General features: G+C 37.3%; 1 protein-coding gene across 1 annotated transcript in view; it reads right to left on the bottom strand.

Annotated features, from left to right (window-relative positions):
* Window positions 1-12,868: 12,868 nt before the first annotated feature.
* The window catches only part of CDH12 (cadherin 12, type 2 (N-cadherin 2)), a 156,194-nt gene continuing 144,783 nt past the window's right edge, over window positions 12,869-24,279 (bottom strand). The window contains exons 9-11 of the mRNA XM_010571465.1: window positions 24,062-24,179; window positions 18,857-19,108; window positions 12,869-14,013 (exon numbers count right to left, since the gene is read on the bottom strand). Coding sequence (XP_010569767.1) covers window positions 13,514-14,013; window positions 18,857-19,108; window positions 24,062-24,179 — 870 coding nt within the window. The 3' untranslated portion in view covers window positions 12,869-13,513. The remainder of the gene's footprint in view (window positions 14,014-18,856; window positions 19,109-24,061; window positions 24,180-24,279) is intronic.

Below are 24,279 nucleotides of genomic sequence, written 5' to 3' on the forward strand. Positions count from 1 at the left end.
CCATCGGATACTGTGAAATTTGAATGTACTGTAACAAAAGTATACCTGTCCAGTGCTTGAACACACCAAGGCCCCTTTTCTACCTTGAGAGGACTCTCAAATCTACCAGCCACATGAGGGAAGCAAAGACCCAAACTCTTAAAGAGAGGGTTGCACAAGCCATTGACAAAACTAAGCATGCCAGACTGGCTTTTTCATTCTTCCATTTCCCTTTGTCTTTTCCCAGCTAAATTTTAGGAAGGTCATGTCAGTGACGGTGGAAAGTCTGTCACTGCAGTCTTTTAGAAATAACTGGACAAACCTCTGATGGTACATACTTGATGGCACGCTCTTGCCATGAGGAAGGTTAAATGGCTTTCAACGGGCATTTCCAACATTAATTTGTAATCCCAAACCAGATTGGTAAAGCCTGTTTTCTCCACACTGTGGATGAGAGAAACTGAATCATGGCATAAAACCCAAAACTCTTCTCCTTTGTTCCTAAGGTGCAGAATTTGGAAAGTTTTCCTGTGGTGCACTGCTTTAGCAGTATTTCTTCTTTTGAGTAGTACACTTTGCTGTTCACATTCACACCTTTTTTCTGCCACATTGATTACAAAGAATCTGAATACCATGATCTTTATTATTAAGTTTCAATTCTCTATAAATTCCACAAATGGAAACTTTATGTAATCTGAGCCAAGAGAACCCCCAACTATATAATGCCTTTTCAGCACAAACATTTCAGGTTTCTATATGTTCACTTTCTAGTGTTCATGCTTGTCAGACAATAAACTTAAAAAGAAATAGAAGTGCATAAAATTTAGATGAATAAGCATGAATGACCTGCAGCCCTCTCGGCTTGTACTAAACAGAAAATTTCACAACTAAACACAGTGAAATGAGTCAAAATTTATGTCAAAACTGAGTCAAGTTCCTCTAAAATGTAAAACTTTTGTTGTAAATTAAAATTCTAAGACCTGCAAGCTGTATGTTTTGATATGTCACTGGTGCTATGCAGCTGTTGTCAGAAAGTTGATGAAATTCCCATGCTTCAAGCTTCTTCACTCAGTTGTCAACCAGTATAGTGCCATTTTCTGAAACCTTATTGCTGACAAATATGAACATTACCTGAGCCATTAATATTTGTAGTAGGAGAATCTGAGCTTTTCCAGGAATGAAACTTGGTCATATATCACATAGAGCAAGAAACCAATCATGGTGGTGACCTTCATAGTCTTCCATTGTTATCCTGGTAGAGATGAGAAGTTGGGCATCATTACTTTTATTATTCTTGTTAATGCTAATATAAACTTTTTACCGAGTGACTGTAACGCTGATGCTCAAACAGAACAAGTAGAGATGACTGGTAGATATCTCTCTTCCATAGTACCCCTGTCCTACCCATTAACTCCTAGCCCCCATTACTCATAACCAGAACGCAGCCTTTCAAGCAGATAGCAATGTGGGGTTTTGCATACACTAGTGTTGCCCTGAACATGCTGGGAGATTATGAGTTCTCCTTAGCTGCTCTGTTGAGTGAGGGAATCAAATCCTTGCAGCAAAGGACTCCTTTTGTGTTTACTATATGTAAGGGCCATATACCATCTCCCAAACTGCATTCCATGCTTTTTTTTTTTTTGTATGGGAAAGGACTGCATGGCTGTCATACCTCGTTTGAGGCATAAGCATATATGTGACCTGTCTCAAAGACAAAAGCACAGATTGCTCAGCAGCAGCTGGTGTTTTTGAGATGTGTAGTCCATATGCGTATTTGTGTTCTGCTTGCCTTTCTTCCCTCTAACAAAGCCATCTTCAGCTGTTTCTCAGAACAAATAAAATAGCTGCAAACATTCTTCCTCTAATACAGAGCATATCACACAAGAGGGGGGGAGGCAAAGGCTAGAGCATACCTGATACAGTTAGAGCAAAAGAGGATCTCAATGCCTGTGTGTAGTAGCATGAGTATACTACGCCACAAAAAAGTTATGATAAGGAGCATATCGATTGTGCATCAAGATTTGTAATGATTGCAGGTCTACTGTGAATGCTTCATCAGACTGTTGCAAAAATGTGAGTTAGTGGACAGACAAGAATTTAACTGCATATTTTGGGGTGTAGAGGTTGTACCCCAGACAGAATGATTTCATGATCCCCTTTAAGTGATCGAGTACCAGCACATATGAGTAATCCTACTTTTGCTTCAGAACAGAACAACAGAATAGTAATTCAGGATATTAGTGGGCATCTTTTATAGAAATCATGAGTTATCAGTGCCCATAGTTCAAAAGAAGCTCTGGTACGTAAATTATCCATTGTCCAATTTGCTGTAAAAGTAGAAATTATTCTAGAGAGGATGCTTTAAATAAGTTAGTGAAATAGACTGAACCTTAGGTCTGGAAGATGAAACTAACTCTAGCTATACATTAGTCCCAGATTTGTGTTTATTTTCCAACCCATTTGCATGCCATTAGCATAATTTCTTAGCAGTATAACATTTTTCAGTCAGTCATGCTGACTCAGGCAGTCATGCATTGTAGGCTGTAAGAGATGTTGTGCCTGACTTGTGTGAAAATACACGGTGATAGATTTCTTCATGGTGCTAACAGAAGCTTTAAGCCAGCAAAGGCTTTGAAGCCTTTCCAAATTCCTTCTTATTCCTTTTCACCTGATTTTCACAAGGCAGCATAGTTATGCTTTGGACAGAGGTGGTCTCCACCACAGAATCGTTGACTTTGCACCATCTTAGCAAACGAAGCAATCTCAATCTAAGTCTTTACACTGGAATGATTAATCCTAATAATATTTCCGGATCACTGATGAAATAATTTCCCTAAGTTCCTTCAGATGCTTAGAAATCAGTGTATTGAAATGTATTGATCATTTAAAAAAAATCACTTCAGCCAATTTTCAATATTTATTAAAAATGCTCAGCATTTGATATTAAAATTTAATAATTTAGAATGAAAATGTTACCAAATTTGATTAAATACACTTTTAAAATAACTTCTTGATGACTGGGGGAAAGAAAAATTAACAAACTGTTTAAATACAATGTGATAAAGGAAATTAGACATAACCACATCCAGATGAGTAAAGTTATTTCCTGTGTATTCCCAGATGTACCAGCCTGACTGCAGAGTGAAAAAAAAAAGTAGTTTCAAGGTAAGAAACCTGGGGTAGGAAAAAGTGATTTTATTGTCTTGATAGGCAATATTCTTTGAAATTTTCATTAGCTTTTTCTGGTTTTAATGGGATTTAATTTGAAAGATGTTGATGTGTACTAAAAAAAAAATAAAATTGTCAATTTTTCCTAATATGATGTACCTCATTTATTTCAGTGGCTTCCCTTTACTTCTGTTTGTCCTGTGATTCATGCTAAAACTTTCTGAAATCCTTTAAAGCCATACTTGAGTAAGTTCATAGATTTTTTAAACACATTTCCTGTTGAAAGTATATTTCCTGTTCCAGTGCCTAGAGATGCCAGTGTAGACTGCTGTACTTTTGTATAATTTTAGAATGAAATCTCATAAATAATAATTAACATAATAAAATATATGTTTTCAGTGAAAACTTGTTCTGTACCCCAGAACAGACTTTGCAACTCAAAATAACCATTATTTCCATACATAAGGCTTGTGTCAGTGTAAATCAGGAGTGTCTCTACTAGAGTTCGTGGTGTTTCATTACTGTAAAACTTCTATGAAATCCAACGTCAAGCATTCAAAAAACATCATATGACAAAATGGTGTAAGTAAAAAAAAAAGATTGTCAAGTTTTATTGTTCAAAAATATTAGTATCCAGATGCCCTGTCACATACAGGGAAAACAGTGTTCTGATATCTCATTAAAAATTGCTTACTGTTTTCCCATGGATTTTTCATGAAGATATATTTTTTCCTCCTAATTTTTACTTCTCAAGCTTTTAGTGTCTGAGCATTGCAGGAGGAAGACAGGAAACAGTTTACTCTGCATATTTTTAAAAATGATTACCTGCAGTAGGCGCTTTTACAAGTGCTTCTCAAGCTATAGATAGAAAATAGAACAAAATTCTTCAGTTATGTTAAATATTGCTGATTCAGCATGTGCAAGCACAGACAAAATGACCAGGTATTGAGCACTTACTTAGAAAAAAGCTTTTTGACTTTCCTTCATTGGATGGTTACAGAAAGCAACTCTAGGCCAGAAAAAAAGTCAAACCGGTACTACAGGGTTAGCTGTTGGACCAGATACGTAACTTTTCTGTATGCTTCAGAAAGTTGAGTCAGAGCAGCCAATTTATTAGCCAGACACTGAGCCAGATCAGCATGTACCTGACCAGATCTCGTTGGAGTATCTTGAGTCCCAGTCTTAAGGAACCTTTGAAGTCCAGCCTGCATTTATTCTTGATTGATCAAGCCTCATCATCCTGTCGAAGGAAGAGGAGGTCCTGGAAGGAATACATGAAGGAAGGTTCATTCTTTCTTAAGGCAGGAAAGAGGATTTTTGTTCAGAACCTGTAAAAGATGCAGGATTAGCAGTGAGAGAAGGACCCAGACAGCAGAGTGCCTTGCTTGCAAGCTCAACCTTTCCTATGGAGCATGTTGATTGTGTTTTCTGGATTTGGCTTAATAAATCCTGTACCCTTTTGCACACAATTTTTACGTGGCTTCAGCAGATGGTGTGAGGAACACAACAGCAGCCTCAATATGCTCTTGGGAGAAGCAAGATGCTTATTTGCTGTAACCTTTGGAGGGCATTTAAACTGGGGCTCTTAAATTTTGTGCTTTTGCATGCTTTTAACTGCTGAGCTACTGCATAGGAGGGAGGGAGTTTCTTGTCATTTAGCAAGGTTAGTTTTTTCTTTTGTTTTGATTGATTTCTGCAAGTGACTTCTGCAGCCTGTATGATATGCTAGGCCTGTTATACATGGGATTGCCATTGACAATTTAGAAGAGGGAGGATTTCCTTCTGCATTTCAGCAGGATGTAGATGTGTTACTAAGCACTGTTGAGACTGAGGCAGTTCAGCAAATGTAAGCAGGAAGAGGCATAGAGAGGGTTTTCAGGATTATGCTAAATTCTGATTTGTTCTGCTGCTGGCTTTCTACCTTAACCAAAAATTTGCCATAGAAAAGTTATCATGGTTAGTGAAGAAAACCTGTGTACAGCTTCTCCTCCAAGAACCTGGCACACTGCCTTGGGAGGAGAAGTACCCTTTAGAGCATGTTTTCAATTGTGTGTACATGAGGCCATGCATGGTATATAGGTGTCTGTGAGAATGTTTCAGATTACTTGTCCTTCATCACACCTTTGGAGGCTGTACTGGGTCTGGCTGGGATGGCGTTAGCTTTCTTCATAGCAACCCTTTGCATTTGTGACAAACAGCAGTAATAACACACAATGTTTTGGCTGTCGCTGAGCAGTCAAGGCTTTATTTTTCCCCACTCTGCCACTCCAGCAAGTAGGTTTGGGGTGCACAAGACATCGGGAGAGGGGACACAGCTGGGACAGCTGATTCCAACTGACCAAAGGGATATCCCATACCATATGGCGTCATGCTGAGCAATGAAACTTGGGGGGAGGGTTTTTCTTGGGAGGTAGTCATTAGTTGGAGACTGGCTGAGCATCAGTCTACCTGTAGGAGGTGGGGAGCCCATCACTTGGTTTTGGTTTTGGTTTTTCTTTCCCCTTTCTCTTTTCTTCACTTATTAAACCGTCTTTACCTTGACCCATGAGTTATCTGACTTCTGCTCCTCCTATGCTGTCCCCCATCCTCCGGGGGTGGGGAGTGAGCGAGTGGCTGTGTGGTGCTCAGCTGCTGCCTGGGGCCAACCCACCACAGAGGCTTCGGCACATGCAGAAAAGGCGGCAGATTTCTGAGTTCCTGAATACAGACAAAGCAATAAGCATGATGGAGCCTAGTTCAGCTCAGAGACTTCTAACAAAATGGAGGGACCAGTCGTGGCTCACAACATTTTATCATCTGTTTCGTGTTATGTTGTTTCATTTAATCCTGCAGTGCTTTAGTGCAAATGCATAAATGGTCTCTGAGTTACAGGTCAGAAGTGGTGTACTGTTTCTAGGGAGGCCATTCTGTCCTGCGGTCCTTTACAGACCGTTTCAATGAGAAGAATGGTCCCATTTAGCTCTTCCTATGTACTTAAGCTTCCTCTGCTGCTTAGTGTTTGAAACAGGGTTTTCACTCTGCTCATGACAACAGTTTTCTAGAGCTATTACCTAGATGAGTTGTCAAATCAATATGCTCTTTCATAAAATCTGAGCTGTGGCAGGGCATTCTCCTCTCCATAACCACTTTTTGAGTTTACTTACCATTCTGTCTTGACTACATATGATATTAGGTACTTCCAGTCACATCATCTGGACCAAGCTCAACAACTAAAGTATGTGATCTGAAATCATTTAATTTAAGTCACTACAATTGCAATTATAAAAATTAATCCTTGAAAGTAAAATAAAGCACTTTTACCAATTGTGGAACAGCATTACTAAAAGCGATAATCATTCATTGGTGAGGTAAATTCAGCAAACCTGAAAAAAACCCTGTATTTCTATCCTCAGATTTCTCCTTTTAAGAACTGAAGAGTAATATCTTGCTGTACTGCATTTGAAACATTTGTATGTATTTCGTCATTGCCAAATCTCCCATAGTTTCAGAGAATATATATTTTCATAATTTAAGACAAAGAAATAAAATTGAGCTAAGAAATGTTATTGTTATTTATATATACAAATGAATGCTAAATACAAATAGCAGATAAAAGAGGACATAACAATTCCAGAGTCCTTCGCCTCCTTCTCTTTATATCTCCTTCCCTTCACAGAAAGCAGGTATGTGAGTTACATACTGTAGAAGAATGGGAGAAAATATACTGAAAGTTTTGATATTGTGATTAGTTTTTTCCTTATTAAGTTCATAGTCTGATTTCTGCTGATGTCAGTCTGCAGAACATTAAGTTGATGTTTGCTCATTCTGAAACATCTTATGTAAACCCAAACTACAATTCTGCCCCTGTACTACTGTGTCATATATTTTTTTGGTCAGGCATTTCCACCATAAAGTTCAGCTGTAATCAGATATGCAGCAAGACCCATAACTGGAAGAGTAATGAATGCACAGGGGGATAAAGACCAAACTTCAAAGTAACCTGAAAGGGCTAAAGCAGCAGGGGTTGAAGGCAATGGGAGCATTCTGAATAATATTAACTGTATTGCCCTGACTTCACTGACTACAGAGAGAAAAAGAAGAACTCCAAGGACACAATTAAAAATGTAACTATTTACTGCAGGCATGTGACCAAATAATATAAGACATTCTGTTAAGGCGTATTTATTTTTTCATGTCTCCTAATATGATTCCATTTCCTCCCCATACACCTTCATAGCTTCAGAGAAAGAAGGGTATTAATTTATGCTTCTTGAATTATCCTTTCTGACAGAGGCATATAGTAGAAAAACATGCATTTGACTAGTAAATGCACAATATTCAACATGTGAGAACAATAAATCACCTCTAACATTACAACACATAGCAGGGGAGCAGTAGGCTGCGCTTCTGAATGCTGGACTAACAGTGGCCACTCATCCAGCCAGCCAGTCACTGCATTCCCCCTTCTCTGTCTTCATGTGTTCTCAGGACACAGGGAAGTAACCAGGACAGCTAATGAAGCGAAATGCATGCAAAAGATGGCATGTATTGTAGAGGTTATCATCTTTACACAGTAATGAAATATTAAAAATATAGACTAAGCTGAACTGTACCATCATCACTGACAGCTACCAGTGGTAGTGTCCCTCTTTTAAAGACAAAAGTGTGTTAGTAAGTACTATATAAAGGTGTGCAGAATTGAGGGAAATATGACAATTACAATAGTTAAAATCTGAAGGAAATCATAAAATATGCATGCATATATGCATGTGATACGTAATAAAAAAGAAAGAACTGGCTTTATCTATGCAATTTGAAAAATTAGAACTGAAGGAATGGTGATTTGAGGATCAATTAAAATTTACAATAAATTCATAATAAGAAAATAAGATTGGTCAAACTGGGGTAGTAATCCTCTCCAGCATTGCCATAAGCTGATATCCCAGCAAAACCTATAGGAACAGACCAGGTTATGTGGCTCCCCCAGATGCTAATCAAGCACTATTCAGGGACTCCCTGAGCCAGATGTGATTCCTCTGTATTAAGCAACTCACAATTATTAGTTTTTCATGAATTTGTCCAGCCTCCTTTTCAACCTATGTAAACTCTAAGCCTCCATGTCTATCACCTCAGCTACTCATCATGTGAAGAACCACCTCCAGTTTTTGTATTTTCATCCTGACTCCTGCTAGTTTCATATGATGACCCTTACTTCTTGTACTGGAAGTGACAGTAAATAATTTATCCCTCTCCAGACTATCCACATTGCTAGTAATTTTACAGATTGCTATCCTATTCCTCCACTCCTCCCTGAGCTGTCTCTCTAAAACAAGTCATACTTACTATGCATGTGTAGTGACATCCCTAATGCCATTGATTTTACTAGAGGATAGGAGCCTAAGCAGACAGGATGAATTTAGCATAAGTCACAGAATAGCTGAGGTTAGAAGAAACCTCTGGAGATCATCTAGTCCAACCTCCCTGCTTACAGCATGGTCAGTTAGAGAAGGATGCTCAGGACAAATCTAGTTGGGTTTTGAATTTCTCCAAGGACTGATACACCACAACTTCTCTGGGCAACATGATCCACTGCTTGACATCCTGACATTAAAGAAGTTTTTTTTCTTACATTTTATGGAATTTTCTGCATTTCAATTTGTGCCCATTGCCTCTTGTCCTGTCACCGGGCACCGCTAAGAAAAGTCTGGCTCCATCTTCTTTACTTCCGTCCATCAGGTATTTATACACATTGACAAGACACCCCTGAGCCCTAAGAAGTATTTTGACTGGGACCACAGCAATGAAAATAAGATAGAAAAAAATATCTGGGGATTTTAGTTGCAAACTAAAGTTGAATAAAGGAAGTTTAAATAAATAGAACATTAAAAAAACAACCGAACAGTAACTTATCTTAGTTTTCTCAAAATAGCAACTGTTGCTCATGTTCTGATGACTTATCTGGTTCTTGATTTAAATAAGAAGAGAAAAGGAATCAGGTTATTATAGATTTGCCATCAAGAGAAGGTTGTGAAGGGGTGTACTATAAACTTTGATTTTCATTCACACTTAAATGTCATCTCGGTAGTGTTATTATTAGGGGTCATATTTCATTATTTGTTTTCATCAAGATTTGTAAAGCTCAAAAATATTTCTATACACACAAGATTTGAATGTCTATGTTAATAATAATAATAATAAAACTAATAAAATAACTGCAAAGAATTTACAAACCTAAATCTCAGCAAGTATAATCCAGTCATTAATGTCATATGAAATGCCTGTAACCCAGTGGATTATTATATTTTCTTCTTGTATTCATTTAATAGAGATTTGTTATTTCATAGCAACACAGTCTTAAGAACTCTTTCATAACAACAATCAAGGTAAATCTAAAATGAATATAGCACCTGCTGAATCACATTGTTTACTGTTGTGAAGGATCAGTTGTATTTATGTGGATATGGACATCTTATTCTTTAGGCAAGAATATTTTCAAGGTAGTCTCTAGAATAATATTGTCAGTAATCTGTCGAATCATTCATTGCTTTTTGCTCCATAATGAACTCTGCTTCCACAACCTAGAGTAAATCCTTAGTACCTGTGATTTTATTTTGAACAGCAAAATTCAGAGCAAATTTATAAAATAAGTAAAAACCATGAAAGTATAAAATATTTAAACATATCTTTGCGCAAGAGATATCATCTACTGTTGGTGCTTTTCAAATCCTTGCTATTTGACTCACTGACAATATTGCAAAGTTGCTTTTCAAGAATAACAGCATTTTCAGATTTGTGTGGTAGCATTCTTAAATCCAAATATTAGCAATCTTTTATGTTCTGACCCCACAGAGAGATTGTCTGAACTTTCCTAACCAGTGGCATTTTCAGCTTTCTTGGGAGGGCGGGGAAGACTTTTTCCTTCTTCCCTGAAAGTCCTTTCAAATGTTCTGTTACAAATTTGTCTTCAGTTCTGTATATAAGCTTATCAGCTAGAATTCCTTAGATATTTCCCTTCTTAGCTGAATGCTTTACATTCAGACTTTTATTTCAGCACCACTAGTGCATGTCATAATTATTTAAGTTAAAATGTGGATTTGTTTTGTGCCAGTGAAATGTCTCAATGCCTTCATGTGCAGAAGGCATTTTACAGAATGTCTTGTGATTTGCTGGGGGGGGGAGGGGGGGCACTGTTGGGACATTTAAGATGATACTAGACATTTGTGCACCAGTATGTTATGTTTGGAAATTTAAACAAAAGTATTTCTCTCAATTCTATCCCTTCTGTGTCTTTTAAGCATTATCTTAGCTTCCTGTTGCTCTGGGAGAATTTGAGGTTTGTGGCTCTTTCCACAATCGACAGAAAGACAGGCATCCACTTTAACATCTTGATTTTGCAAGGGTTTGTAGAGACTTTTTGAAGATATAGTGCTTAAACTGAAATAGTTATCTGATAGAATTTACAAGTGCACAGGGGTTCCTTAATCCCATTGACTTTTTGTCATCTCAGATGCCTTGACGTATTTTAAATCTTGTAAATGTCATAGTTGTCGGATTACCTTTTAAAAAAATAAGGTGTTAAAAACCTGACAAGCGTCTCTTAAAAAGAGAGTGAGAGAACATGGAATTAAACTCAAATTTCCTGAATCCCAGGTTATGCATAAATGAAAAGCAATTCTTTTCCTTAGTTCTATAAAGCTGTTTACAAAAAATACCCCTGTTAAGATAAAATTGTTTGATCACTCTTTAAGAAAGGTCTTAAAATATTATAATTCTGATTTTTATAGGACAATTGCATTAGTAATTACATACCAATTTTTTTTTGTTTTAAATCTTCCTGGAGGTTTATTAATTATCTGATAGAAACATCTCAGTTACAAACCTCTTAAAGGTCAAAAATATGCATTTTATATTCAATTTGGTATTAATTTAACATAAACCAACTCACTCTCTAATGTGGATTTTGTGTAGCAGCATGTTTAAGACCACATTTCTGTCTACCCATTTTGGAAGTCAGGCTCCCATACAGACTGTCCTCCTTAGAGCAAATGGCAACCTATTCAAGACACCTAATGTTCACCCAGTATCCGCTACAAATACAACTTTCTCAGGAGCAAGCACGCCACATGATGTCAAAGAGTCAAACACTGCTCTCACTTATGTTGACTTTACTAGTGAAATACATGTAAAGGACTAATACAGTTACTAAGAGCAGAGTTTGGCTAAAGGATTGCACATCCGTAAGTGAGCAGTGTCAGACACTTATTGTAGCTGTGGCTGCAGGGTAGGAAGCATTGCTGTGTGTATGCTACATGAGGAAGTATTGCTAAGTACCTCCACAACTGTGAATTTTATATAATTAAACCTGTGTTGTAACTAGTAGCAAATATATAATTTTTTTTTTTTTCCAGAGCTCTGTTTTAGGCCCACTCTGCAGAATCAAGTTGCCTTTTCTGTGCTGGCAAGATGTGTGAAAATTAAAACCATCACCTTCCATGTGAAAACTTGCCATGCTGGCAAATGGGCCCTGCCACTCCATCTGCTTCCCTATCCTGTGAGAAGAGAGCTTTTGTTGGCTTAGTTTGTCTTTCAGGGAACATGGGATACCTTTGTTGATAGTGAAAAAAACCACAAACCTTTCTTGTTACCATATGCTGTCTTTTCCTCAGCACTCTGCTGGTAGAAGCTATGCTAATCGTGCTTTTAATGCAGCCCTGTCCAATTGTACCGAACGATCCAAAACTTATTTAAACTATACACCTTTTAAAGTGTCATTGGGAGATTAATTTACACAACTTTGAAATACCTTTACATTTCCCCAAGAGAGTAAAGGGAACTTTGCGTATGTTAATATCAGACTTGTGAGCTAAGTATATCTGATAGCTATTAATTATTCAATGCTACAGAAAGTAAGCTGTAGACCTGAGGTGAATAAAAGACTTCTGATTCATGAAAGACTTGGGCTGACCTTGCCAGTGCCATTAATCATGAGTAGAGCTCAGATATTCTATAGCACTGCAGAGATTTTAGAAGGAGAATATAAGGATATATGCACTTCAGGGGCCATAAACCATCGTCTTACAAAATGTCTATGCCTTAGATCATCAGAAAAAGTCACATGAAATAGTTTTACAGGAGAACTTCCATGGCAGAATGCCTTGCGTGTATCTGTACTTCTGTTACCTGCACAGCTACATTTACGCATGGGTATGTACATAAAGTGTGGACAAACATACTGTTTTATATTTTTATTCTGCCTTTGTTAATATTTGGCAAGAACAAAATTAATAAGGTTTCCATCCTCAAAAGCTTTTTAAAATGTTTGATGTGGGTTTGACAGTGAAATACAATGATATGCCAAACTGTAGCAGATGGTCAGTTGAAAAATAACTATCTCTATAACATGTATGCCTATAGCACCTACGGAGCAACAATCTAATTGCAAAGAAAAGTGATGTGGAGTTTTTTACATATACTTCTTTAGTGATACTTACAAGGGGGAAAAAAAAAGTCTTGGTATTAAAAATACAATAATAGTCTTAAAAAAACCCTCTCCATTTTACGTTCTAGTAATAGTCTCATTTTAAAAGAAGAGGGGGAGCCAAGGGAAATTTCCTTCACATAAAGGAATAGCTGCTTTCACCTTTTTATTATTTTGGGAAAATGTAATATTTGCATGAACATTTAAAATATTCATTGATGTATGCTAAGAACTTTTCCTTTTTAATTTGGGCTTTACATCTTAAGAGTGAGCAATAGCATTTTAAGTTTAAATTTCCAGTGGAATTTTGGAAGAAGAAATATGACATCTTGACATACTGCTTTCTTCTTTTAAAAAACCAAACACAACCCACAAACACAACGTACACCCCCCCGCTTAGTTTTAGTCATTAGATATACTCCAGGAAGTGATCTCTTTTTTTGTTCTAAAAGAAGTCAGCATGTTGCTATTGCTTCTTGTCTTGAAGTTCTTGTCCAATTTACCATTCAGTTTTGTAACACCATCACAGCAGACTCTTTACCATTTAAATGATAAAAGTTTCAATAGGCACTTTAGTGGAATTACGAAAAAGCTACCACTCTTCCACCGTGATGCCAGAAAGCTATCTTCTTTCTAAGTCAGGTCAGTAAACTGTACCTTGTAGGCCTGAGCTTGTCTCAGTGTAATTCCAGAGTAACAAAATAACAACAAAAACCTGTGTATATTACAGGATTTATCTTTCCTTCGCAGATCAAACCAAAACTGACAGTATGATAAATGTAGTAACTTGCTGGAAACAGTTGCTGTCTTTTATAATGAAAGGAATCCTGTCCTATTATAAAGCTTAGGTTTATCTTTTAAATTTGTTGTTGGTTTACTTTTCTTTTTATTTCACTGTTGTAGGTGTACTTAAGTGACTTTGTCAGGGTTATAACTTTCTTCTTCTCCAAACATATCTGCCAAGATCTTAAAGCGAGGTCCCCAGTCACTCAGATAGTCATAATCTTGGTCTGCCTCTGTAGTTAGGGAGTCTATAGAGCTGAGAGACTCTGCAACAGATCCATTTCCTTCATAAGCATAGGTTGCCAAGGAGTCATAAGGGGGTGCAGTTGGATCTACATCATTTTCCTGTAGCCTTTGATTAATGAAATCTCTTATGTCTGTGTTATCTTCCACTGGTGGTCTCTGACGCGGAAAACGCAAGGTGTCTGGTTTTATGTCTCTGCGTATTTTGTTATCTTCAATCACTTTGGGATTCCTCAGGGCACCTATGTCGAAAGCCTGGGTGTCCTCTTCTCCACCTCCTTCATCATCATAATGGATAACGTTGTCTCTGATGTCTTCTTTAGAGGTCATCAGGGTGTCCTTTTTCTTCTGCCTCCGTAGTGCTACATACAGTACCACAATGACTGTAATGAGAGAAAACTGAAGTTAAGACATGCACAGAAATAATTTGGTACTCTCATAACATATCATTGTCTCTTCCTTTGAAAGTTGCAAGCAATCAAAGGGACTTTTTTCCTTAGAAGATATGCTCCTACTATTCTTTTAAAAAAGCAGTGCTCTAGTCAATGAAAAGTCATTTACTGTTTGATGTATGACTCTAACTCCTTAGTGCTTGCTGTGCTGCTGAAGGAAGTAACAAATAATTTTCCTGCTGGCGTGCTTTGCGAACAAATAGAATTGGACAGGACTTCAGCTTTTTAGTTCAGAAAGACAGATTTTTTTTTAAAATGTTTTCCATAGCAAAAGAGAGAAAAATCCCCAAGTTCCCACACTGCAGAGAAAAAAAACCCCACACTATTAAAGGGAAAAAAAAAATATTTGGAATCTTTGAAATGGAGAAAAAATAATCCTACTTCAGCTATTTATACAGCACACTTTGGCCTCTTCAGGGATCTGCTTTGAAAAATCCCATGTGATATTGTTCTGGAGAGAAAAGGGGTCTAGGAGAGCTGGTTGAATTTCAAGTATCACCTCCTCCAACCTCAACAGTGGTCCATCCTGATGAGCATGAAATCAAGCAAAGGCAGCAGGAGGCCTGCATGGATGAATAAAGAGCTCCTGACTAAACTCAGAGATAAAAAAGAGGCATGTTAGAGGTGAAAACAGAGACAGGTGAATCAGGAGAAATACACAGTGACTGTCTGAACATGCAGGGATGCGGTTAGGAAAGTCAAAGACCATCTGCCGTTGAATCTCATGAGGGACGTGAAAGGCAACAAGAAGCGCTTGTACAAATATGACAGCAGCAAAAGAAGAAGTAGGGAAAATGTGGGTCCACTGCTGAATGGGGCAGGGGACCTGTTGACAAAGGACACAGAAAAGGCCAACCTACTCAATGGCTTCTTTGCCTCTGTCTTTATTGGTAAGGTTGTCCTTCAGGAATCCCAGGTCCTCTGGGTCTGGAACAAGAAAGACTTATCCTTGGTGGAAGAGGATCAGGGTAGGGAACACTTAAACAAACTGGACTCACACAAGGACATGGGACCTGATGGGATGCACACGAGTGGTGAGGGAGATTAGAGGTGTCATTGTGAGGCTATTTGCGATAATATTTGAAAGGTCATGGGGACTGGGAGAAGTTTCTGAGGACTGGAGTAAGCGTCATTCCTATCTTCAAGAAGGGTAAGAAGAATGAGCTAGGGAACTACAGGCCAGTCAGCCTCACCTTGTTCCTGAGGAAAGTGATGGAGCAAATAATTCTGGAAACCATTTTCAAATCTATCAAGAACAGGACGGGGATCAGGAGTAGTCAACATGGATGTATGAGGCTGAAATAGTGCTTAACTCACCTGATAGCCTTCTACAATGAGGTGAGTGGTGGATGAAAGGAGAAAAGTGCATTACTTTTATCCTAACTTTAGCAAAGCTTTTGACGCTGTCTCCCGTAACAACCTTCTCAGAAAAACTGAGGAAGTGTGGACTAGACAAGTAGACAGTGAGGTGCATTGCAAAGCTGGCCAAACTGCCAGGCTGTAAGGGTTGTGATCAACAGCCCAAAGCCCAGCTGGAGGCCAGCCACTAGTGGTGTACCCGACACTGGGATCAGTTTTATTTAACATCTTCATAAATGACCTGGATCATGGGATTGAGTGCACCCTCAGCAAGTTTGCAGGTGATACAAAACAGGGGTTGCACCACCATTCAGAGGGACTTCACCAGGCTGCAGGAATGGGCCAACAGGAACCCCATGAAGTTCAACAACGGGAATGCCAAGTCCTGCACGTGGAGAGGAATTACCATATACTGTAGATGCTGTTGGCTGACTGGCTGGAAAGCAGCTTGATAGAGGACCTAGAGTTCTGGTGGACAACAAGTTCACCATGAGCCAGCAATGTGCCCTTGTGGCAAAGGTGGCCAACAGCATTTGGGGTTGCATTAGGAAGATTGTTGTCAGCAGGTCTAGGGAGGTGATCATTCCCCTCTGTGCAGCCTTAGTCAGACACACTTGGAGTTCTGGGTCCAGTTCTGGGCCCCTCAATACGAGACAGACATGGACTTTCTGGAGTGAGTCCAGTGCAGAGCCACAAAGATGATTAAGGGATAGGAACATCTGCCATACGAGGAAAGGCTGAGAGAGCTGGGACTGTTCAGCCCGGAGAAGAGAAGTTTCAGGGGATCTTACCAACGTGTATAAATACCTGATGGATGGAAATAAAGAAGATGCCCAGCGACAGGACAAGAGGCAACGGGCACAAACTGAAATGCAGGAAATTCCATTAAAACATAAGAAAAAAAAGCTTCTTTACTGTCAGTAGGGTCAAGGATTGGATCATGTTGCCCAGAGAAGTTGTGGTGTATCTATCCTTGGAGATATTTAAAAGCCAGCTGGATACTGAGCAACCTGCTCTAACTGACTCTGCTGTGCACAGGGAAGTTGGACCAGATGGTCTTCAGAAGTGCCTTGCAGCTGTGATTTTGTGATTCTATATAATACAAAATGTTACAAACTGTGTTTTATTCCGAATGGCAACTCAATGGCAATCAGCCTGTGGGGGTTTTTTCAATAGTTTGTCTTTGGAGATATACTTCATTGAATGCAAAGTCTGTTTGTAGTAAACTGGTCTTTTTGTTATTTTTAATTCCCCAACTGTCTTTAGTAGAAATGACAGTGTTCTAAGTGCTGTTGGTGAAGTAACACAATAATGAATATGGGAGTTGCAATGATTATAAATTCATGGTCAGGCTTGTGTGGCCTAAAATAACTTCTGATTCTGGTTATATGTTGACTGTCTTTTGCATAGAAATGAGTTCGACAAGAATGACTTCTACTAAAATTTTAATGACTCTGTGTCAGGCCAGGTTCACAGCAAGAAATGAAAATCCAAAAGCATTTTTTAAATTGATCAATGGAATAGTAAGGAGAAAGTCTGGATATAAGATAAACACCATTCTCTTAGGTTACACACAGCACTGGATATCTCATTATTTATACATTAGTTTTTCTGGGTAGTATTGCCAGGCTGATTGGAATGAAGGGAGTTATTAAAGGACCAAAACCTCTTCTCCAACCATAATCTCAGTAATTCAGTCTGGCGTTCTGTGCAAAGCAGGAATTAAAATAGCTTCATTAGTTTTGTATACACCAAGAGCATCAATCAGCAGTAGAGCTGGTAAGGAGTTCTTTGACACAATTATTTTTGATTGAATATGCTGGGGTTTTAGAATAAAAATTGTATTTATTTCAACAAACCATTAGGGAAACATAAACATAGTTCTGTTGAAGGCTTCTATGATCACCTAGCAAAACTGGAGGAAATTCAGACTTCAGGTATTCCTGCTTCCCCAGATAGTCTGCCATTGTAAATGATCTCTGTACTAAAAGCACGAAGCTCTCTGCTGCATAGTTCACACTGTCCAGATTACTGGACACAAAGGTGGCAACTTGAAAGGCTTTGCTACAGCTATGTATTTAGGGCTTCTAGTCACTTTGCTCTGTAACAGAGAGATTAGATATCCTGGGAGTCCTGCTTTAAGACAGAGCTCTAATTGACTTATCTCTTCACATGAAAATAAGTTAAAGCTTTTTTTCATAATGGAATTTCTTTGATGCTAAGGCTCACTCCTGGCTGCTTTTACCCAGGAAACCCCTAAAAGCAAAAAAAGCAGTCCCAATGAGTTGTGGTAGAGGAGACAGCATTCTTCCTGCTTCTGAAAAATTGACCGAAGATTGTTCTGTTGTGGTTTGGTTTTTTTTTCTTCACAATGGGTGTATTTGTTATTAATTCTTATTCCATGGGAGGTATGACCATTTGCCATTCTCATTCTGATTTGAAACAATATTTTTCTCACAACATAAAATTTTTACACAGAAATTCTGACTTTTGCCCTTTTTTCTGACTTTTGCTACTCAGAAGCTATTTATGTAACCCTGAGCCTGTAGTAGTTTACTTAAGTGGTAAATTACTATATTATGCAAATGCAAGGAGATATCCATATGTTATATTCTGTGTCTGCATCTATTTTTGCCTATGCATTAGACCTACATAAGGAGCAGCATGAGGTCTAGGAAGCCCACTAGTATCAAGAAGAGGCATAGGCTAGCACCTGTAAGAATCAGGCTGCTTTCTGCAGCCCACATTGTGCCTGTGTAAGGTACAAAGGTGGTTTGATTTCGTTATCAGTTCATTAAGGCTATATCATAAGTAGGATGTACATGAGTATTGACTGCTTTGGGCCTGCTGTAAATAAGGCAATATTTAAATATAATGTCAATCAAATGACAACACCACCTTATGTAATCCATGCCTGCCTGAAATTAAAATGTTCCTGTAAAGTTTTACATGGATCTAGCCAGCCACAGTCTACATTACAATTATTTTCTCCTCTTTCATTGCTTCGTTCTCCTTTTGCCCAAGTTGGCATGAAGAATTAAAGAAAGGCCCTTATTAAATTCTTACTGCTGTTACTGTCAGTACGACTTGTCTACCTTAGTAATAATCTAAAAATATTAATTCTCAAGAAAGGTATTTAAAAAAACTGTTTCAGAGAAAAAAATTATGGTTTGGATTCCACTGAAAGCTGGTTCTCTTCATGCAATAAGAAAATATGTAGGTGTTAGCAGGTTCACAGTCATGGTCAGTGCTTTTGGATGCTTTTCTAGAAACATAGAAGCATAAAAATTCTCATAAACTGCCGCACATTTTCAATGGCTGTTGTTAAACAACAGATGAAGCTAATAACACCACAAATTAATTCACAGGTGAATAATCAGAGTGATACACTTCATGTGATTTCAGGAGAACTAACCTAGAAGTATAACAATACACAGCAAGATTGCAATCAGTGCTCCTGTGCTGAGGCCTACTGGTAAGAAGATTGCTTCCACGTTGCAGGACAGGATGGTACCATCAGAATCACATCTGCAAACACGGATAGTCATTGTGTTTGTGCTGCTCTGGACAGGGTAACTGCTATCTTCTATTACTACTGGAAGAAAGTACAGCTCTTGCTGCCTTCTGCTGTAACCATTTCTCCTGGTTTCAATCCCAGCTGTGTTGTCTGTAAAACACAACACGGTCATTACAGGATTTTTATTGTGTACTTCAATTCACCGTTGTAGTTTGTATCATCTTTAGTAATAGGCAGCTATTCCATTTTTGAAACTCAGTGACATGCTTTATGTAATTGCCTTGTTTTATCATTACAAAAGGTATTGTATTCTGACTGGTACAGCTATTTTTTGCAGAGCGTTAAATAATATCCCATTTCTTGTAAAGTTGTTACATTGACAGCTAAAATTTCAAAGACAACATAAATAATAATTAAAAAAAGCATTACAGGTATTAGATTAGGAGGGGGTTTCACTTTTTCTTTTCTCCTTATCGCCTCACATTCCAAGCCTGTGGTCCAAAGGACTTTGATTGCACATGAATTTAGAATCAAGTCTCTATTAATTAATCAATTTCCCTTTAAAACTGAAAGTAATATACCTGGATAAAGTGCTAATCCCCTTCAACTTTCCTGCCCCATTAGAAATAAGTACACAAATTAACTGAGTACTTTATAATCACTACATTTTCCATCAATGAGTCATGAATGTGTTCAGAACTCCTAAAAGTTATGTTTTGTCATTTGTTCCCAGTAGATACTCAGTTATTGCTGCTTTTCTTGAATCAAACAGAGTAGCAAGGAAATGATGTGCAGATTAAAAGAATTACATTGAAAGCAAGACCCAAATGAAATTAGCAGGGAATTAATTAGCTGACAGATCTGAATGAAGGCAGCCTGCAGCTGTCACCATTTTGCCATCTCACCCATGTGCTTTACTGTATCTTTAGAAGAGGTCTCTTGCTGTCCACATTATGACTTTCATCCCTTCTTGGTTTTGTCACTAGGTAGAAGGATTAAGGGCTCTGAATTCAACACTCAAATACTTGTGTGCAGTTCTGATTAAGGACAATAAGAAGGAACCCTAAATATCCAAAACCAGGTATGTTATGATCAGACACTATTGAAAAAGCACTCGACTGATAAAATGCTTATTGCAGAAGTCCCCTTTTTATCAAACTTGGATGTGGCACATGGACACATCAAGTTCAGTGACATTTAGTTTTGAAAAAGAAAAAAGTCTCAAAATTGTTTGAATCAAACCAACTTCCATCTTCAGCTTGTTCTTTCTCTCTATGATTAATCTGCCCTGTATAGAGTTTTAGATCTAATTTGAAATCATACAGCTTAATCTTATTTCTATTAATAGAATTATTTCTATTCCTTTTTTTTCTTCTAATTGCAATGTTGAAGATCACTTCAATACCTGTTACAATGCAACCAAATGACTTTCCATTCTCCTTTGAGAAGAATCAAGCAGATCAAGCTCTTAAGTCTTTGAACAATTTTTGTTACTCTTCTACAACCCCTTTCAGTTGTTCAAGCTCCTTTTGAAAATATGGTCACAGGCATGTGTTTGAACTCTACACAGAGCAGCCTGAAGCTGAGACAGCTTCTGGTTCTTCGGTCTGTTGGCAATAAATTCATTTTCAGGATGCGTGTGACAGTCTGGGGAGAAGGAAAATTCTCTCTTACGTGAGCAACTGAGTGTTCTCAGCAGGGAAGCAGCACTCCAGAGAGCAGAGTGAGGCCAGCAAAGTGGAACGAGGGGGGTGGGCAGTTCGGCTGGAAGCACTCCAGCTCTGCCAGGGCCTTTCGCTTCTATTCACAGCTAGTGGGTTGCTCTCCGCGCTGCTGAAGGCATAGTCTAGAAACATAACACTTCCCTGTGTTTATTTTTCTAGAGACTCCACACGGCAACCTCGAGCTTCTGTCTTGCTTCTGTCCCCATTAAGTTATATTCTGAGGAAGTATGGAACCTGGAAAAGTTTATTCTCTTGGGTGCACTACAAACATATTACACCTGCTGTAATATCACACCGCCCATGATTTTCAGCTGTATAGTTTAGCACTGGTTACTGGGCTTCTTTATGTGTTTAAAATGTTAAATGACACCTTCACTTGTAAAAGCGTTAATTGTAACAGAGTGAACAAGATTGTTTCCTCAAAAAAAATCAAAATTCCTTTCACAAAGTACTTGCTTGGTACTAACATAATTGCTAACTCAAAAGATAATGGCATTTATGTTTTTAAAAAGTTTATGTAGGGAAAATAAGGTTGTGTTATTATACCTCTAAATTGTGTGCAGGGTAGACCTTCCACCTTTTTGGCAAGCAAAAAGCAGAAGATATTGAAAATATTGTACAGAGTTTCTGTTTGGACAGATCTTTCTAATAGCTCTGTAAAATCATCAACAATGAAAAAGTCTTTTATGGTTGGAAAATGTTCCACAAAAGCTTTTTTTCTGTCTTCCTTATGTTTCACTAAATAGCGTGCTCTTTCTTCTTTTTTAGTAAGTGTTAAGAAATGCTTTTAAGAGTGTGTATATAGGTACATGCACACACAAACATTTATGCATGAGAAGCTGTGTGTCTTGGTGGTTTCTAATTCCATCTTTTATGGGAATATTGCATTTGGTTTTATACAGTAGAGAAAATTTATTAACAGACTACTGAGATCCAAAGTAATCTTGCTGTCAACATCACTGGTTTAAACAGCAAAATTTAATTATCTAATAATATTTGAGCAATTTCCTCACCAAACTCATATTCTAAGCACACTTCACAAAAGCTGTAAATGAGAAAGGTCATTGAGTTTAATTATGGTATAGCCTTTTTAAGTGTAAAGATTCTTTTGAGGAATTAAATATGTTAAAATGACCTGAGATGAACTGGAAGGCTTACATTTAAAACAATAATTTGTAATTATTTGAAAAAATCACATCTTGGTGAAATTATAGGATATTTTAGTAAATGGACAGAAAGAAAGAAATTAAAGCTCTTACTTTAAAGAAATCTTGACCAATAGAGCAAAGGTATTTAGAAATACACAGTAATTGTGTTATAAGACAACGTAACTATGAAGGTATTACCCATCTGGGCCTTCAAATGTGTTGAAAAGTGAAAAAATTAAAATAATTCATGTCAAATATAAGGAAGCTCTAAAGAAGTATATTTTCCTTCTGTTAAGATATACAGAACATTTTTTTTTCCTTTTTAATTATAATCAGTAACAAAGTTCATCATGCTGAGTTTTCCAAGCAAATACTACCAACAGCTAAGTAGTGAACAGAAAATAACAGAAATTACAATGCAGCATTAAGGGGAAGCAAACTTAAGCACTGTCCAAAATTTTAAGTCCAGTGGGACACAGATGTAAAGCATTTAAATCTCACTTGGCAATATATAGTTAGATATTGAAATGCCACAATGTTTTAAATTCTAGTAGCTGTTAAAACCAAACTGTTTAGACTAAGCACTTCTGGAGAAGAGTAATGACCTAATCTTCCAAGAACAGAAGTGAGGGGACTTGAATGCATTGTAAGGTTGTCCTTCATATTCATTGAGCTGTCTGTCTCAAGAAAACTATTTGAATGGCCTCTGATAAAATCCTGATCTACATATTTTTGTTTTCATAGGTTACTATTAGTCATGTCTGCAACATTATGAATTATTATGGTTTCACTATGTACTGTATTTACAAGTCATTAAGTCAAATTCTTCGCTCATCTGTAAAATGTTTTTAGCTATCTATGACATACTAAGATGAAAGTCACTAGTAAGTTTGGGAATAAAGCATTTTTGTCTTGTCATCTTCACAGAGGAGCTATATAAAAAGAGAAAATAAGTACAGTTTATTTTTCTGCTGTTTCAAACTTATTTCTTCCTGAACTTCCTTAATGATAAAGGTCTCCATGATTAATAGTTGTACTTATTTTGCTGGCTTTAATTTTGTATCACCTTACATTGACAAAAGTTCATGGCTTCAAAAATAATGTGAGTCATATACTTAAATGGTTTTTTAAAAGACTAAATAAGTGGCCTCTGCAACTACTTTCATTCTGTGTATTATCCATTTCTAGCCCTTTTTAGGGCTGGGGTTACTTAATTCTCACGAAAGGAACCTTTACATCATACTCAGTATAGTCTCAAATGTAAATTAAAAATAATAATGAATATAATTAATAACATTAAAAAATAAGTATTATATACTTTTTCTTAAAAGTAATACTTTTAACCTACATAGTTAAATTGGCAAAGGAATGTTACTGAACTTTATTGGATGGCTTTAGGTGTTCTTTGCAGAGTAATGTAAACCCTTTTTTATGAAAAGCTTATCCTATCACAGTTCTTTAAAGATCACCTAATAGCTGATAAACCCATTGTTAATTTTTTTTCCATATTTGATCAACATAATCAGTGGTGAAAATTTACTACAGTTTATGATGATGTTTTAGCTGTGTTCATCCACAAGACTACATGCTTGAAGATGTTTACAGCAGAAAAAAAGATCAATTTTTTCATCTTGGGTTGTTCTTTGCCATTTATCAAAACCATTCAAGTGAAAAAGAAAAAAAAAAAGATGATCATTTATGACAAAAATTGGGGAAAAATCAGAAATGTTAATTATATAAATCTATAAATCATTAAGAGTGTTGTGGGATGTTATACTGCAGCAGCTCTGTCCATATTTAGAACTAATTCTTCTGCAGGACTATGAATCCTCCAGAAAGAACAATAACTGGGTACTTTGAAAACAATTAGCAAAGTAATAGTATTTAAACAAGGCAGCAATAGTGCCTTGTTTAAAGGTATACCTGCATTGGCATATGAGCTCTTCCTGAGATACTGAATGATAAAAGGAAGAAAATAAAACAGGTAGCAGTGTTTTTGCAGGCCTGTAGGGAAATCTCAGCCTTTGGTGTTCTGACAATTCCTGTCCCCTAAAAATGAGAAAAGGTGCAAGACCTGAATTTATATTAATATATGTCCTAGATAGTTTAACAATTAGAAATGTCAAATAAAAAAGTTAGTCTGTAGACATGACTGTAATACAAAGTAATCATATTTGTCATTACAATCACAGCCTGCTGCTCTGAAAGAGAGATACGGGTAAGGAACTTACTTCTGTAGTCATGGATTGTGAAATTTGGTTTGTTGGAAGCCTCGGGTGACAGTCTGAAGGAAAACCTTTGCCCAGCTGGCGACAAATCTTTGTCTGCTGCAGTGACAGTCTGTATCACCTGAAACCAGATTAAGATTAATTCTGAAGTCAGTTCAGTCTTCTAAAGAAGCAGTTTTGTAGAAGTGCAAAGGGAACATCAAATGGAACAATGAAAGTGA

Source organism: Haliaeetus leucocephalus, unplaced genomic scaffold, assembly GCF_000737465.1.
Source record: "Haliaeetus leucocephalus isolate CR32 unplaced genomic scaffold, Haliaeetus_leucocephalus-4.0 Scaffold328, whole genome shotgun sequence".
Taxonomy (NCBI): domain Eukaryota; kingdom Metazoa; phylum Chordata; class Aves; order Accipitriformes; family Accipitridae; genus Haliaeetus; species Haliaeetus leucocephalus.